Source organism: Penicillium cosmopolitanum, assembly GCF_028827165.1.
Source record: "Penicillium cosmopolitanum strain IBT 29677 chromosome Unknown utg000009l:1.0-9042332.0:1.0-9050551.0, whole genome shotgun sequence".
NCBI classification, from domain to species: domain Eukaryota; kingdom Fungi; phylum Ascomycota; class Eurotiomycetes; order Eurotiales; family Aspergillaceae; genus Penicillium; species Penicillium cosmopolitanum.
Genome location: NW_026622679.1, coordinates 671,931 through 685,052, shown reverse-complemented (window position 1 = coordinate 685,052; position 13,122 = coordinate 671,931). Strand labels below are relative to the sequence as shown.

General features: G+C 47.8%; 4 protein-coding genes across 4 annotated transcripts; all 4 read right to left on the bottom strand.

The window, feature by feature from the left end:
- Positions 1-134: 134 nt before the first annotated feature.
- Positions 135-1,144, bottom strand: N7509_008324 (ankyrin repeat domain-containing protein; the record flags this gene model as incomplete). The annotated part of the gene is made up of 2 exons (XM_056632961.1): positions 135-681; positions 747-1,144. 2 exons carry the CDS (start codon positions 1,142-1,144, stop codon positions 135-137), a joined length of 945 nt encoding a protein of 314 aa, XP_056483581.1.
- A 1,946-nt stretch (positions 1,145-3,090) lies between these two features.
- On the bottom strand, positions 3,091-5,757 carry N7509_008323 (uncharacterized protein; the record flags this gene model as incomplete). The annotated part of the gene is made up of 2 exons (XM_056632960.1): positions 3,091-3,343; positions 4,370-5,757. The coding sequence occupies 2 exons, from the start codon at positions 5,755-5,757 to the stop codon at positions 3,091-3,093; spliced, it is 1,641 nt and encodes a 546-aa protein (XP_056483580.1).
- Positions 5,758-6,359: 602 nt separating this feature from the next.
- N7509_008322 (reverse transcriptase family protein) lies at positions 6,360-9,359 on the bottom strand (the record flags this gene model as incomplete). The annotated part of the gene is made up of 1 exon (XM_056632959.1): positions 6,360-9,359. One exon carries the CDS (start codon positions 9,357-9,359, stop codon positions 6,360-6,362), a length of 3,000 nt encoding a protein of 999 aa, XP_056483579.1.
- A 122-nt stretch (positions 9,360-9,481) lies between these two features.
- On the bottom strand, positions 9,482-12,743 carry N7509_008321 (retropepsin-like aspartic protease; the record flags this gene model as incomplete). The annotated part of the gene is made up of 3 exons (XM_056632958.1): positions 9,482-9,942; positions 10,101-12,210; positions 12,255-12,743. 3 exons carry the CDS (start codon positions 12,741-12,743, stop codon positions 9,482-9,484), a joined length of 3,060 nt encoding a protein of 1,019 aa, XP_056483578.1.
- Positions 12,744-13,122: the final 379 nt, after the last annotated feature.

Below are 13,122 nucleotides of genomic sequence, written 5' to 3'. Positions count from 1 at the left end.
AAGACAGGGAATCGAAGATGCGACTGTGGCTTAGACAAATAGGAGAAAACATGTGTAACCGAACCTATTGCTAGGACTATTTTGGCTGTCGCCGGGTTTAGCTTCAACGAGTCGTCCGAGCCCATCATAACTAACTACTGAGGCCTTTTGAATTCATTTAACAAATCTAGAATCCGTTGAAAGCGTACAGGCGACCCGACCGTGGAGTAAGCATAGTGAGATGCTGTTAAACCTTGGCTATCGCCGATATATTGGTCCACTCCATGTTCCAATAGCCAGCGTATCTCATCTAGCGTACCAAGCCTGGCTGCAACCGCAAGAGCAGTTCCACCCCGCAGTGGCACGGGAGAAAGATGCCCGAAACGATTTATGTCAGCTCCATGGCTTAGGATGCGCTCTGCAAAGGCAATTCGATCATCGGAATTTCTCATCATAGCTCGGTGTAGCGCAAGGCTGTTCTCTAGCTTAGCACCATGTTCAAGCAAAAGCTCAAAAATTTCTATGTCGCACTCCCAAGCAGCCATCTCTAATGCAGCCCCTGAGTCTTTTTCGGGCTGCGAATATGGTTGGATTGCACCCTCTTCGCGTAATAAACGACTTTCGTTTGGGCCATAATTCGGATCCGCACCAAGCGAGAGGAACCAAGTTAAGAGTTCAGGATCATTACAACTCACAACGTGCCTAGCATAAAACCAAAAGTTTAGTTTCGTAATGATTTCAACGATAAAAACAATACGTAGACTCACAAGAGCGGCACCTTCGCCTCTGGCATAGGGTTATTCACATCTAAGCCATGGTTTAATAGGAATTCCCAAGAACCTCTTGATTTGGCTGCTTCCACCGTATGATATCTTATCAACGCCCCTTCTGAATGCAAATATTCCATCACGAGAATATTCTCATTCTTCACGGCTTCCTCAAGGCCACGAACCAACCACCATGTTTTCCGTTGTTGCTGACGTGGATTTTGCTCAATGCCAGAGGACACCCATTCTTGGCCACGTTGAGTTTGTTGAGCAAGGAGCTGTTGGACTTGAGCAACATCCCCCTGCCGGCAAACTTCTAAATACTCTTGATAAGATTCATAGGCGCGGTCACTGGCTCCCTCAAATCTTTGGAGCTTGGGACTTAATTGATCCAACATACCAAGGAGGAATAGGGAGAGAAAGAGAAGAGGTAGAAAAAAAAAAGAGTGGGGATAGAAAGTGTAGCGAAAAAAACCTCCCTTTTGGTCTTCGAATGGGCAGGTGGCAAGGTTGATATGACGTAACCCCAAAAAGACGGAGAAATTTGGAGTTTGCAGTCCCTTCAAGCTCACGCGGCGTGAGCTTCAAGTTCCAGGGCTTCGCTAATGGGCCGCGTGGGGGGACGCAGGGACCATTGAGGGGCCAGATGGGGCTGGGGCTGGGGCGACAATGATCTGCAGGGTCAAAGCAACCCTAATTGGTTTAGATTGAGGTCTCAAGAATGATCAAGAGTTTACAAGGCTCCGCCAAGGATTTTTCTCTAAATCCAACACACTTTGCTTTGATCGATTCTGCATCGATTGTAGAATATGCTGAATTGATGAAAACGATATAGTTTGACCTCAAACAGCGATACAGAGCAACTGTTGATAATCTATTCATTCTGCAGTGGAGACTATTATCACAAGATGGGATATCATGAGCAAGGACCACAAACATTCGTCAGGACATTCTGAACATGCCGTGAGTAGCTCGGCTCAACAGCCTATACCCGAAGTTATTTTTTCTTTGCTCCATGTTGTCTGTCGCTACACACGGCCCTCGTCTATCTCATGCAGGGGCCGTGAGCCGCGTGGGCGAGCGGCCCCGGGCAGCAAGCGATTGACCTTTCACTTTCCTCTTGACCTACGAGTAAATCCGATTTTTTCACTTCATGCAGGATATTCATGAGATTAGCACCGGGCTCGTTCCTGCAGGATCAGCCTGACCTATCGAGGTGAACCCTAGAGACTTACACGGAAGACTAACAGCGCTGATCCCTCGAGATAAAGCCCCATTCAGGACTACAAGAGGCATAGGTTCGAGTAGGCTCAGACAGAATCATCCAATCTATACTAGATTTATCTATATTACTTATATATCTATTTAGATTTAAATATATAATAATACTAATATAAGTATAGCCTTACTCTAGTACTTAGTCCTTAGAGAAAAGATTAGTAGTTAATCCTACGTTACTATCCTCTTTAGGTAACTTTATAACTATAGTTAACTATTAAATAGTAATAGTCTCTTTAGTCTTAATTTAATTCTAGACTAGACTTAAGATCTCTTTAGCTAAGAAGATCTTTTTAATATCTAGAGTTCTAGATAAGCTATTAGTAGGGTTTATCTTACTAGATTAATAATAGATAATAAAGTTAAATAATATAAGATAAATATACTATTAAGCTTATCTTCTGTTAATTCTTTTCTATTCTATAAAGATTTATAGGTTATTATAATCTAAAAGAACCTTAACTTAGAACTAGAAATCTTTAAGATATTATTACTATTATTTAAATAACTATATAATTATAAAGAGTTCTTAGTCTAGAACTCTCTAGTTTGTTCTATAGAAGAGAACTTTTTAGACTAGAATATAACTAGTGTAAGATGGGAATGCTCGCTGGCAGTCTGTCAAGCAGACGGGTCGATCGCGAAGAGACAAAACCACCACACTCGCAGAGTGCAGGAACGAGATGAGCAAAGCGTGACGCTATAGAGAGATGATTGAACGAGCAATAACAGAACCTTTCATACGCAGTATATCGATACCGCAACCTCAGCAGCCTCAGTAGAACATTTTCATAAAGGGGAACATGCATGTTGTTTTTGATAGTATCGAACGAACGCTACTTAATCTCACGAAACAAAACGGTGGCCTTGTTGCTAAGGCCTCCAGCACATGACTACAGGATACCGATGTTGAGAGCGGGAATCCCCATTACATACCACCCTCCCTGAAAATTTGACTGTCCCCTAGTCAAAACAAAGAAAACAAAGAAAACAAAGAAAAGAACGTCAACATTTCGTTAGACAACGCTTCCGACAGTCATGTCATGCTTCATCCATTAATAGGCACCTAGCCGCTATGAGGAAGGCCAACCTCCGCTTCGGGGGTAGGTTGCTGCATGTTCGACAGCGTTTGAAGTTCAGCATCGACGGAAGTGGGACCATCAGGCAAGAGACCTAGTTCAGGATCGTCCACGAGCATGCCTTTTTCAATGCGGGAGAAGAAGGAGTGCTTGCCATATTCCTTCTTTTCCAAGCGCTTGGTGAGTTCGAAGCAACGCAGGTATTCATACCAGGCTTCCTCTTGCCAGTCACGAACTATTCTTTTTGCAACTTCCGGATCCTTGCCAAAAAGGTCGTCCAATTCCATACAAACCGAGGGGCTGTCCCATCTCTGTCGTCCTACCAGGCAGTTCGGAATATCGTGTCGTGCTGTTCGAAATTGAACTCCGGCCGCGAAAGGAAATGGAATAGTGCCATACCGCGATGAAGGATAGCCAGATGGTGTCTTAGTAGCCGGCATTTGTGCGCGGTGCGCCTCGGCAAGCTCCTCCCATGTATTGGCTTCGGCACAGTCGAGAGTTTCGTGGTCGTCCTGAATGGCAGTATACCACGCAAGTCCTGTTCTGCGTACTGCGGTAGCCGGTCCTGTCGATCCATGAGGCAGGAATGGGAGAGAAAGACGTACGTCACCGATACCACAAACCTCTTGGGTCCATTGGATGCCGTACTTCTCCTCGTCATCTCTCGTCCACATATGGGGTTCAATGCCAGAAATGAGGCCATCGGGAACGGGCCCGCGGGACTGAATGTTCTTCCACCAATCAGCTAACCGCTCTGTCTTATGCATCCCTTTCAATATCGTGGTACAATTCCGTTTATCTTCCTGGGTGAAGGATACAGATCCTTGCAAGATACTGCCGCCCCGTCCTGTGTCGAGATAATCTTGGATGTTGATATCCAAGTGCCGAAACTTAGTATTTTCACCAATCTGAGTGCTCTTGGTGTAATAGGGGTAGGAAATCAGGCGCCATGCATGATCGGGTCGGAAAAAGACGTATGACATGTAGTAGGAGAGGTCTTGCCGAATTAGTTGCTGGATGTTTGAATACCACATCCCACGAAGCCATCCAATCTCTGTTGTCGACTTGCTCAGGTGGTAATGGTACATTCGGAACTCCTGGTGAATCAACGGCCATAGTCCCTCAGGATGTTCTCCGTCGAGGTCTTCTCCGAGCCATGAAAAGAGACCTGGCAGTATAGTGCTGCCATCATTATGCATATCCTTTGCCGGGCGAATATCAGGGGCCTTTCCAGCGTAGATCCGGTCAATCAGGGTATCAACCGACAGCCATTCTGTAGCAGCGGCGAAGTCAGAAACAAGAGGGGCGTAGTGCTGCGGCTTGAAACGATGGAAACCGAGATCGTTTTCCTGCCGGAAACTAAACCATCGAGGATGGTCCTTCATAAATCGGTCCCAGTTCCCAATGTGTCGATATGATAGGGCAACCCGGTTCACCAATTGCTGGTGATTCTTGGACGCACTAGTCATTTGTATAGCTTCCACTAGTGCCTTTGCGTGCTTACTGCAAAGAGTATTGACAGTGATATCTCCGGACCTCGCTAATCTTCTTCCAATGGCTCGCAATGCGACCAGTCCATTTTTCCGCTTCGAGAAATCTTTTTCTTTGAGGGCTCGTATCAGGGTAGCAGGGCGCAGTAAACATCCACACTTCGCATGTGCATCCGCGAGGGCAACTGTTTCTTCGTCGCTTTCTTCGACAACGGCATTGTTCAATACTTCCTGCTGTGTCGGCGGGGCATCCTGCATTTCCTCGTCGCGTTCCGAATCCTGGCTAGATTCCACGCTCTCTTCTTCCTCCATATCCTGGTCTTCCAATTCATCAGGGGGAGCAGCAGCAGCAGCAGCATCATCTTCCGGTAGGAAAACACTCTTCTCGGGAGACGGAGGCAGGGTATATGCTCTTGGTTCGATCCTTGGAAGATCAAATCCTTCGCCTTTTGGACAAACGAATCCATCCTGGTCTATCTGGAGACCCGCACGATCTAGGTGTTCTTGGAGAATCGGCGTCAGGATACGGCACTGGCAGGTCTTGAGCAGGTCACTGGGTTCCAGGTGCTTGGTTTTCTGGGCTCCACTTCCTTTTCCAAAGGTACATCTCTTGATGACATGGTTGTTGATAGATAGCTTGACATCCTCGTAGGACATATCTGTGTTCAGGAGCTTACTAACTTTCTCCGCAAACGCTCGATTCTTGACCCATTGGAAGAACTCGGTGGTATTCCTGCCTGCGGGGTCTTGGTTGTCCCATCTCACAAGCGCTCGCTGTCGAATGCCTTCGATTGTTCTCGCATCCTTTGCTCTTCGCTTTTGTAGCTGGACTGCTTTTTCCCATCGAAGCTGGAATTCCTCTTGGTCTTCATGATGACCCTTCCATAACTCTGCGGAGCTAACATAGTCAAACAGCCTGCAGATGCCGTCACCGAGCAAGTCATGTGCAGCATTCAATTTCCCATAGCAAAACAGTGCAATGTCATATTTTTCTGCAGCGTCACTCTCTTCCAGGGCCTCAAGCATTTGCTCAATCGTGTGGATCTTTTTGCCTTTGATAATCATGCCTGTAGGAATTGGTTCATCCATCCTGGCTCGTCGTATTACAGCACGGTTCACTGGAGTAAAGGTGTTTTGGCTTTCCGCCATCTCGAAATCAGACATCACGGCGTATCTTTATGCGGTTCGTGCAACAAAGGAGGTGATTCGAATAGGTCTCGGAGGTAACGGTGAAAGGAGAGGTTGGTAATCGGATCGGTCAAAGGAATCGTATCCGGCGAATGGCTTCGAAGCACAGGTAAGACGTATCAAAGACGTAGGTTTCGAGGCATATTAGAAGAGGAAATAGTAAGCGGGGTCTGAAAGAAACAAAGAATCGCAGGTTTCAAAGAGCTTCGGGAACAAAGAACCAGGTCCTTTCCCCTCCTCCCGACTCGACCGTCCCTGGTCGAGTCACGCAGTGCCGAATAGTTGCAAAGCTGCAGCGAGTCCTCCGTGGTTCGTAAATGGTTCGGTGGTATCGGGCGAGCATCAAAACGCGTTCGAAAACGATGAAATGGATGAAGAAATGATGAAGGTGAGTTGCGAAAGAGAGGGGGGTTGAAGAAATTGAAAGTGAAAGAGAGGGAAGAAAGGAAGTTATATCATGTAGAGCGTGGCTTCCTAATCGGGTCGAGACAAACGGCCAAATCAGGCCGCAAGGCCGCAAGGCCCCAAGGCTCTAAGGCTCTAAGGCATCAATTTCCTGCCGGAAAACGATGCCCCGATTAGGACCTGCGACCCCTCGTTCTTCTCAACGAAGGCCTTCCCCGTCGTCGTGGTGCTCGCTCACGTGGTGTCTCAATCCATCCTTCATGTTGCTGTCGACCTTGGCCACTACCTCGGCCTCGTTGACCTCTCGGACGTCCATTTGGGTTACGCTGCGGTAAGGATGAAGCCTCTTCCTGATCATTTAGATCCTTCCGAGAATAGAACTTCTTCAATCGATCGCCATTGAATGACTCCGGCTGATGGGTCAGATCGTATAAAACCGTACCATCGAGTTCACTCAGCAAATATGAACCGCTTTTGACCGTATGAATCCGATAAGGCCCCAACCAACGGAATTGTAGTTTTGTCCTTGAATGATAGTCCATGCTGCGAATGGTGTTGTGCAGGAGAACAAGATCACCCTGTGCAAATCGGTCATTCCGAAGCAGATGATGTTCGTCGAAGAAGTGCGCATTTGCTTCTTTCAGACGGCGCATACGCAGGATTGCTTCTTCAATATCCTGGTCCCGCTTTTCGAATTGCCGCGCTCTCATTGCTAGTAAATCCTTTCGGTCTCGGACCTCATGCCATGGCAGCATGCTCCAGGTAGACATCTGTAATTCAATGGGTATAATAGGATCCTTCCCATACAGAAAGAAGAACGGGCTCATTCCAGTGGTGGCATTAACCGTAAAACGATCCGCCATCAGGACAGAATAGAAATGGGGCCTCCATGGTCGCTTGATTTGCCGAGTAACGTTGTCTATAGGGTAGCCTTCTGTCATCTTTGAGAGAGCATCTTTCATAGTTCGCATCGCACGTTCCACAGGGCCATTGGAACCGGGATGGTACGCGGAGATCTTGACTCTTGATATTTGCTCGCGTTCCAAGAAGGCTGTTAATCCTCCACGGTTTTCAGGTCCCATGTCAATTACTATTTCCCGAGGAATCCCATGACGACTGATGATATCTTCCTTGATGAATTGGACGACGCTCTCTGTTTTCGCAGAATGCAATACTCTCGCCTCTGGCCATCCGCTGACAGAGTCTCTCGCTTGAATAACGACACGTTCACCGTCTTCTGGAGGCATTCGAGTTGTGTCAATATACCATTTATCGAAAAGCAACAGCGGTTGCGTAACAATAGCAGGTTCATGCAGACGATTCGGAGCTCTGGCCTGGCATAATGAGCATGTCTTAACATATTTTGACACATCTTCGTACGCGCGAGACCACCAGTAGCGATGTTTGATCAAGGCATACGTAGCTTCTCGTCCTTTATGGCCAAGATCATCATGGGTGCTTTTCAACGCAGCTTGTTGGTCTTCTTTTTTGTCTAGAACCCTGCGGAGCAATTCGGCATTACCTTTGACACGTCGGAACAAATGACGCTCTTGAACGACGAACTTCATGCATTTTCTTTTGAACGAATAGAATTCAGACAGGCTCATGCGGCCAGGTCTTCGGAGGGTTGTCAGGTATCTTGCAATTTGCTCCGATTCAGAAGAGTATCCTTCATGCAGCACATCGATAACAGGATCACCGGGAATTTCAACATTAGCAGAGACAGGACAACAACTGGCTCGGAGATATAGGACCTCCGTATCAACAAAGTCATCAATATCCTGTTCTTGGTCTCTCTCATGTAGATCTTCCTCAGTTGGTGGACGGCGGGATAGGGCATCTGCAGCGCCATTGCCAGTGCCAGGAACGTGCTTGACATCAAAATCAAAAAGCTGAATCCATGCAATCCAGCGGGTAACAAGAGCACCAGGGAGGTCGGTTGCAGTGCGATTCAATTGAGCCACCAAGGTATTAGCATCAGTCTCCAAGACGAAGTGTACCCCATATAGCCAATGGCGAAATTTCTTAAAAGCCATCAAAACAGCACGGCATTCTAGCTTTCCTGCGTCATATTTCGATTCAGCCTGTGACCAAACCCCTGACTCGTATCGTGCAGGATTGCGGACACCGTTCCGAGCCTGCATGAGCACGCCACCCCATCCTTTTATAGAAGCATCTGCAGCAACGATCATGAGAAACGGATTAAAGTCGTAATCTATAGGCAGGACTGAGGGGAACTCTGAAAGGCGTGACTTTATCTCGGTAAACGCCACCTGGTGGACTTCGTTCCACATAAAATGGGCATTCTTTCGCAGTATCTCATAGAGAGGCTTCATGATGACCTGGAATTTCTCAATCAGGATACGAAAGTAGACAGCAAGGCCGACAAATGAACGCAGTTCATCCTTCGACCGAGGCGTAGGCCACTGTGTAACCTTTGCAACCTTCGCTTCGTCGGGTCGTCGGCCATTAATGTCACACACCCAGCCGACAACTTCAATTCCTTTCATCATAAACTGGGACTTTTCGGCTGAGATGACCGCTCCGGCTAATTCCAAAAGATATAGCGCTTCATCGAGATTCTGAACGTGCTCTAGGACATATCGGCGAATCCCTTCTTCTACAAACTCGTCATTGTATGTTGTTCGCGGACCCTTAACGGCAACATCGTCAAGAAATGAACGCGCCTTTGTGCCGAAAATACTATGCAGAATGACCGAGATCACTCGTTGAAACTGGGCGACTGAATTCGATGCACCTTGGAGAATGGTGGTCTGGCGAAGCAGACCGAGGGGAGTTTGAATAGCCGTTAGATCCCGATCATCCTTATGCAGTTCGATTTGATCATATCCGGAGAAGAGGTCGACTAACGAAGCCATCGCCATTCCTGCAAACTCTTCGGCAAACTCATCTGCTATTGGAGGCATGTTGGCATCTCTTTTTGTCACTTTGTTGATCATCATTGCTGCGTTGACCATTCGATATTTGCCAGTTTGCTTCTTGCCGACAAGGAACCACGGGTTCCGATACGGTCCATCACAGGGTTCGAGCACGCCCTTGCGTAGCCGATCACGCAGCATTTCGATGACTATAGCGTTCAGTGCATGGGGGATCTTAAAACCGGGGTGCTGCCACGCTTCATGGGAGACGGTTTTAATGCGTTGCGGAGGCATTACTTCGTTGTGTATCCTCTGAACATGTTCCCATTCCCAGGCTAGCACTCCCTCTCTTTTGAAAAGAAGTTCTCGAAAAAGTGCTCTCTCACGTGGCAGTAGATCCTTTCCTACTAGCAGTGTTATCTCTCGTTCTGGGTAAGACGAGCACCTCTCGCAATCACGGAAATACGAGGCTTGAGCAAATGGTCGAATTCAGTTCGAATGTCAGGTGCGCGATACTGAGTATGGTACTTTTTGAGGCATTCGTGCTGCCAATCAGGGTGGCCGACGGGGATCGTCCCATCTGATTCCGATGAATTTACCGGACGAACTTTGTCAGCCTTCCTTTTATAGAGCGTATTGACCGGTGCTCGATAGTAAGACGGATATTCAGGACGACTCTTCCATAACGGTCGAGTGTCGGTCATGCTCTCGAGAGAGAACCCAGTACGATATTCCTGGGCGACCAGTTGGTCTTGAACGGCATGTAATTGCCGCGCGTAACTGGGAGATGGTTTTCCTGCAGGAAAACCCCTGACTGGCGGTGCCGCGAAGAACTCAATATGATTAACATGTTTTTGTATGGTTTTGTCGTTTTCGACTGTTTTTGGCTGTAGAATTTTTGTTTTCTGAGAACGCAGCTGACAGCAAGAGGAAGAAGAAAGAGATATAATCGATTCGGAAGGCGGTGATTCAGGGCAGAGGATTGAGACCTCAGTAAACAACACCGGAACAGGGGATGACAACACGCCTACATACCCTGCTCGTCGTTTAAAGAAGCGGAGTCCTGGGGCCACAGTTGATTCTCGAAGATAGATCCGCCATCACTGGGACGATAAGCAATGAATGAAGTGTATCGCTTACGGCCTTCATTAAAAATGGTGCACATGACTCGGCCATCTGTCATTTCCTCAGTCCGCAACCCTGCGTTGCTTGCCCACAATCTGCCAAGAAGCAACTCATTCGTGGTATTATCCGTCACCATAGTATGGGAATTGACCGTAACGCCGCTAATGGTGATAGGCAAGTGTTCAAGACATGCTGCAACACTGATTCCACGACCTCCGTCCACTGGGGTGAGCTGAAGATGAGGCTTGAGTCTCATCTCGGGCAACGCGCTCATACGCTTAACCACCTTTCGATGGATAATGTTGACCGCACTTCCTGTATCGATCAATGCCTTGATAATCTGGTCGCCGACAACCGCCGTTGCATACATAAACCCTCGCGTATATTCCTGGTGTGACTTTATAGGGGCCTCGATAACCTGCGCAGTTTGGAAATTGACTGAAGAACTAACAACCGGAGGAACTGAAGCATCATAATTAGGACCTGACGACATAAAATGGGAACGAGCTCTCTTCTGCAATTCCTGAACCTGGGCATCGACGCATTGAGATAGATCTGCAGCAGTAGCATTAATGGGCACTTGGTTGATGACCTCGGTAAGCTTCTGACTTATAGCATCTGTGCTGATATCTTTTCCGACACCAGCTCGAATACGAGGAGCAGCGCCAAGGAGTTCACCAATAGAGATCGTAACGCTAGTTTCCCAAACCTTCCGCAGTATCAGGTCGGTAATCATGGACCTTTTCTCAGCCACAGCAGGATCCTGCGGTCCTCTGACCCGACGCGGAATGTCATTCGGAGATGGGTTTCCTGCCGGAAAACCTTGCAGCGTTTGTTCCTGAGAAGTTCCCTGGGTGTCATCTGGTACAAGCATTGGTTCATCCTCATTAGCCTCCTCAATACGCGGTTGAAAACGGCCTTGCTGAGCATTCCTGGTACGCGCGTATTCAGACGCGCGCTGTTTTCCCTTTCTCACACGACCATCCTGGACCTGTCCTCCGATAGCATTAACTGGACCTGTCCAATATTCCTCTCCATATTCTTCCTCATCCTCTGACAGTTTTTCCCATGCAGGCTCAGATCCAAGAAGGGACGCAGCAACATATCGAACCGGAGCAGAATAATAGTCATGACCAGAGATACCATTGAGAGACGCGCCTAGGAACTGTACTGGAGCAGAGGGTATCGATTGGACATGATTGCTTGCAGATTGCTGTAGGTTTTGGTTTGCCCATGCAGCATATTGTTCAGGAATCAAGTCTTTCCTCAGAACCCCTATTCGCAGTCTCAGTTCCGGGCCCGGATTTACCTTGGTTCCTAGAGTCGTTCGACCAGTTATCTCATTCCGGTGGATCATTCCCTTTGCCTCGAAGTCCCGGATAGAATCACATTGATCGGGGGTGCTGTTGTGTGGACCTCCACATGTCCAGCATTCCCTAGGAGGACCGACCCCCATGCCATTCGACGGTATACCTCGGTTTTGTTCATAAAAAGGGTTATTCCGGCGATCAGACCTGGCATCCAGTTTCAGCGCAAGAGCTTCCAGTTTCCGGGCTACATCGTCAATTGCTCGCGAGGTAGAGTCATCAGCTTGTCGATCCTTGGGTAGAACAACCGGGATAGCAGGTACGAGAGGAACAGAAGAAACAGACTGCTGCTGCAGTGACGAAGATACATGGGGAGAAGGAGACGATTTCCTTGCAGGTTCTTTTATCTCGGTCTTTCGCTGAACTTCAGCCTCAACGCGCAGGGTTGCTTGCACCTGTTCATAGGCCGTCTGGTAGGAGATCTGATCACGGCGAGAACGAGACCTCTCTGCATGTCGCTTATGAATCCTTTTCTGCCATTTTATTGGAAGACCCTTGATAAGCGTGCTTGCTCGGTCAATATCACTCAGAAGACCCAGCAACGATATTTCCGTGGATACTTCATGAAACTCGCTCAGATAATGACGAATCTCATCATTTGTCGAACGTTCAATGGCAACAAGCTGGTCGAGATATTCCTTGGTATACCTCAACTGCTCATCATCCCAGTCATGGTAATTGTCCAAGAAGGCCTCACGAAACATGCGCCAATTCCTCGTTTTCCAGGCATAATGACCTTCAACCCAGACACGCGGCGGTCTTTCGCAGTATTGGGGAGGAGATCCATAATTTCCTTATGACGGACAATACCACTGCGACGACAGGTATCCTCTAGCTTTCTCAGGAAATCAGATGCATTGGTTTCATTGAAAGCAGGGGCCCCCTGGGATCCTGGGGCTGGCATCGCGCTGTATATCATTTGATATATTGGTCGAGGCGGCGGAACAGCATAGTAATGAGTTGGTGGTACAGGATCCCGCGAAGGTATTGTCGGCGGAGGGGGCGGAGGTGGTCTTGCAGTAGCTTCCTGAATTACAGGACTAGCAGGACGAGAGGGTTCACCAATAGTCGATCCAGAAGCTTCAGGAAGCGGTTCGCGAAACTGAGTGAATTGTTCCGCGGCGGTAATGGGTGCAGCCATATCGCCAGGAAGTTCACTGTCATTTCCACCGTCATTGATAGCCATGGTTTCGAGAGATCGTTTTCCTGCAGGAAAACGAGGTGCCGAGGAACAAGAAGAACAAACAGATGTAGTATCAGAGAATGAATCAGCCTGACAAAACGATTCCGAAGTAGAAACAGAAGTAGATGAAGATGTAGACAAAGAAGGGGATACAGAACGGGGAACAGGGGACTCTGTACTCAATGGTAATAATAATAACGACGCAGCCGTTGGCGATTGATTCCGTTCCGACAGTGATCCTTTTTCCAATAAATAACGTAGCGCAAATGACAACAGAATATTAGACAGCGCTGAATGCCAGACATAGCCAATGCCAGGACATCTCTGAATCGCTATCTTATGCAATTGACCCGGTGTCATTCGTAAAATGCCTTCCAGTGTT